Raw genomic sequence first — 2,651 nt, 5'->3', positions numbered from 1 at the left:
GCAACATATTAATTGTTTGGCTATGTGCATCGTTTTATGTAGAGGTCGAGAGTAATCCTCCTTTTTGAAAAAAACATGTGAATTGACAATGGAAAGTATATCATGAGTCACATCAAATCACCAATTGACAACCTTCAACTATAGTGACAAAAATCAAATCTATTGCAAGAATCATAATGTACAGAACTATGATGGATATTTTGATAGTGACAAAATCAAATCTATTGCAACCTTCAACTATAGTGACAAAAATCATATCTATTGCAATAATAAACACACAGAAAAATCAATGCATGTTTTATCATCTCATCTACACCTCTATGATGGATCTAACACTGCATCTGCATGTACCAGGCCTGATTGCACGGAGTTCAAACGTTATAGGTTATGTACAAAACTATCATACACAACACATCTATTTCGATATGGAGAAAGAAACTATAGAAGGTAGCCGTCGTCAAGTAGCTCCTTCCAGAAAGAATCGCTCTCGAGGGAGCATAGATTGGGTAGTTGCAGTTCCATGGGCACCATCAAGCCGGCGAACTCCTGCACCGGCAGCACGTCAACCGCCGGTGCAACATCATGCGATGCAAATGCAGCAGTAGTGTTGCAGAGCTGATCAGCTGGTTCAGCTGTTGCAAAGCAGCTCGTTCCAGGAGACATGTCATTGATCAGCTGCTGCTGCACCACGTCTTGATCTGCAAAATTGGAGGTGTTGCAGAGGTAACCAGGCTGCATGCAGTTCGCCCCAGAATACATGTTCAGTTGGTCCTGGAGCTGGTGGCTTGGAACGATGCTGCTGCTTGAGTTCAGCACTGAGTTTGCGGCAGCTAGGTTGGCGATGAGGTTAGTTGCGTCGTTGTTGGAGCCGATGGTCTGGAGGAGCTGCTGCAGAAGCTGCGCCTGCCTGAGTGCGCCGGTGTCTAGGCCTCCGAGGCTCGCGGCCGCCGCCGCCCAGAGGAGCGCCTCGGGCAGGAGTGGGGCGGAGGCGCCGTCAAGGTGGTGGTCGGGTGGCAGCTGCTGGTGGGTGACGGGGTCGACGCCCATGCGCAGGAGCTTCTTGCGGATGTGCGTGTTCCAGTAGTTCTTGATCTCGTTGTCCGTCCGGCCCTCCAGGTGTGTCGCGATCGTCGCCCACCTAACGTCCACCAAATAATTATCCATGCATGTCAGTGTCTCTTCAAGACTAACAACTATGCAAAAGCCAACGGTGAAGAAATTGACAGACGACAGTGCATGGCGGCTAAGCTGTTGTGCGGGTGGTGGTGTGTGGAGTAGTTGGATTTGGACGTGGACTAGGTACGTACTTGTTGCCGAGACCGGCGTGGAGGGTGATGATGAGGCGCTCCTCCTCGTCGGAGAAGTTGCCGCGCTTGATGTCGGGGCGAAGGTAGTTGGTCCACCGGAGGCGGCAGCTCTTGCCGCAGCGGTTCAGCCCGGCGGCCTTGGGCAGGCCGCGCCAGCTGCCGACGTGCCCGCCGCGCTTCTGGATGTGCTCCACCAGCGTCTTGTCCTCCTCCTCCGTCCACGGCCCCTTCTTCACGCCGGCGTCGTGGCAGCAGCACGGCGACCTCCCCATCACAAATCTTTGTCTTCCCGACGGGGACCTCCTCTGCTAAAAGGCTAGGTTCGATCGGGCTCGGGCGCTGTGATAGATGCGGTGGTCAGAAGCAAGCTAGGTATACGACTATGTTTCTTTTCTTCCTCGGGCTGCTGGTATATATAGATCGAGGTCGTGGTGCAGACGGGATAGCAGTCGCTCCGTCGTACCCCATGAGGACTTTGCGAATTTTCCTTCCATTCTGCTGTCGTGGCCATTACTATCGAACAGTTTGTGTATGTCGGATACTCTAAACAAAAGGCGTGCGTACGATGTAAGTCAAAGAGGGTAGTTGATCCGGAGATTTGGCCACGTAAGACCAGATATATCCTCTTGCATGCTGCACTTCACACACGGTCCATTTGGGTGTATGCATGTCGCGAGGCAGGCAACAAGGAAAATGATAGAGCGGCAGCTAACAAGTGGCAGGCTGCGCTATATAGAAGATGCACTTGTCTATGAGGACTATCTATGTAGTGTAGCACCTGTAATTCAGGATCTGGTTAGTTAAGTACGCTAGTTCCTTCATTTTGGGGTGGGTAGCGCTCGTGCCACGGTAGAATGCAATGACCTGGAGCTATCGTCAAAGGAGGAACCTTCCGAGTGCTGTCACCTGAAGAACACTATTAATTTAACTCATGTCTGCGTTACTTGTTTAGGTCTCTTGAGACACTACTACTAGCTACTCTTAACTAATCCTGCTGGCGGCTTTGAGGTTTCAGCAAATGATTTGGCCTACGAATTTGGTGAAGAATCCACTTATAATATTGAGAGAAAACTGTACTCCTTCAATGTTAAAAAATAGTGCATTTTTTTTTGTCTCAAACCAAAGGTTATAAATTCTAACCATTTTTTACTAAAAAGTTATCAACACCTACAATATCATCAGTATAACTATATTCACAGTGAAGTATATTTTCATATTCTATAGAGAAAAGTATGTTTTTCATCCCTCAAGTCTACCGAAAGTCTACATTGAGTCCCCCAAGAATGTTTGGGCAACAGTTGGTCCCTCAAGACTCCAAACCGAATAAATTTCATCCAAAACCAC

At 48.8% G+C, this 2,651-nt stretch overlaps 1 protein-coding gene across 1 annotated transcript; it reads right to left on the bottom strand.

The window, feature by feature from the left end:
- Positions 1 to 243: 243 nt before the first annotated feature.
- Positions 244 to 1,655, bottom strand: LOC123049964 (transcription factor MYB41-like). The gene is made up of 2 exons (XM_044472816.1): positions 1,308 to 1,655; positions 244 to 1,138 (listed from the first exon to the last, which is right to left on the bottom strand). Exons 1-2 carry the CDS (start codon positions 1,577 to 1,579, stop codon positions 439 to 441), a joined length of 972 nt encoding a protein of 323 aa, XP_044328751.1. The 5' UTR covers positions 1,580 to 1,655; the 3' UTR covers positions 244 to 438.
- Positions 1,656 to 2,651: the final 996 nt, after the last annotated feature.

The sequence above is a fragment of the Triticum aestivum genome, chromosome 2D (genome assembly GCF_018294505.1).
Source record: "Triticum aestivum cultivar Chinese Spring chromosome 2D, IWGSC CS RefSeq v2.1, whole genome shotgun sequence".
Classification (NCBI taxonomy): Eukaryota; Viridiplantae; Streptophyta; class Magnoliopsida; order Poales; family Poaceae; genus Triticum; species Triticum aestivum.
This window is presented reverse-complemented; position numbering and strand designations above follow the sequence as displayed.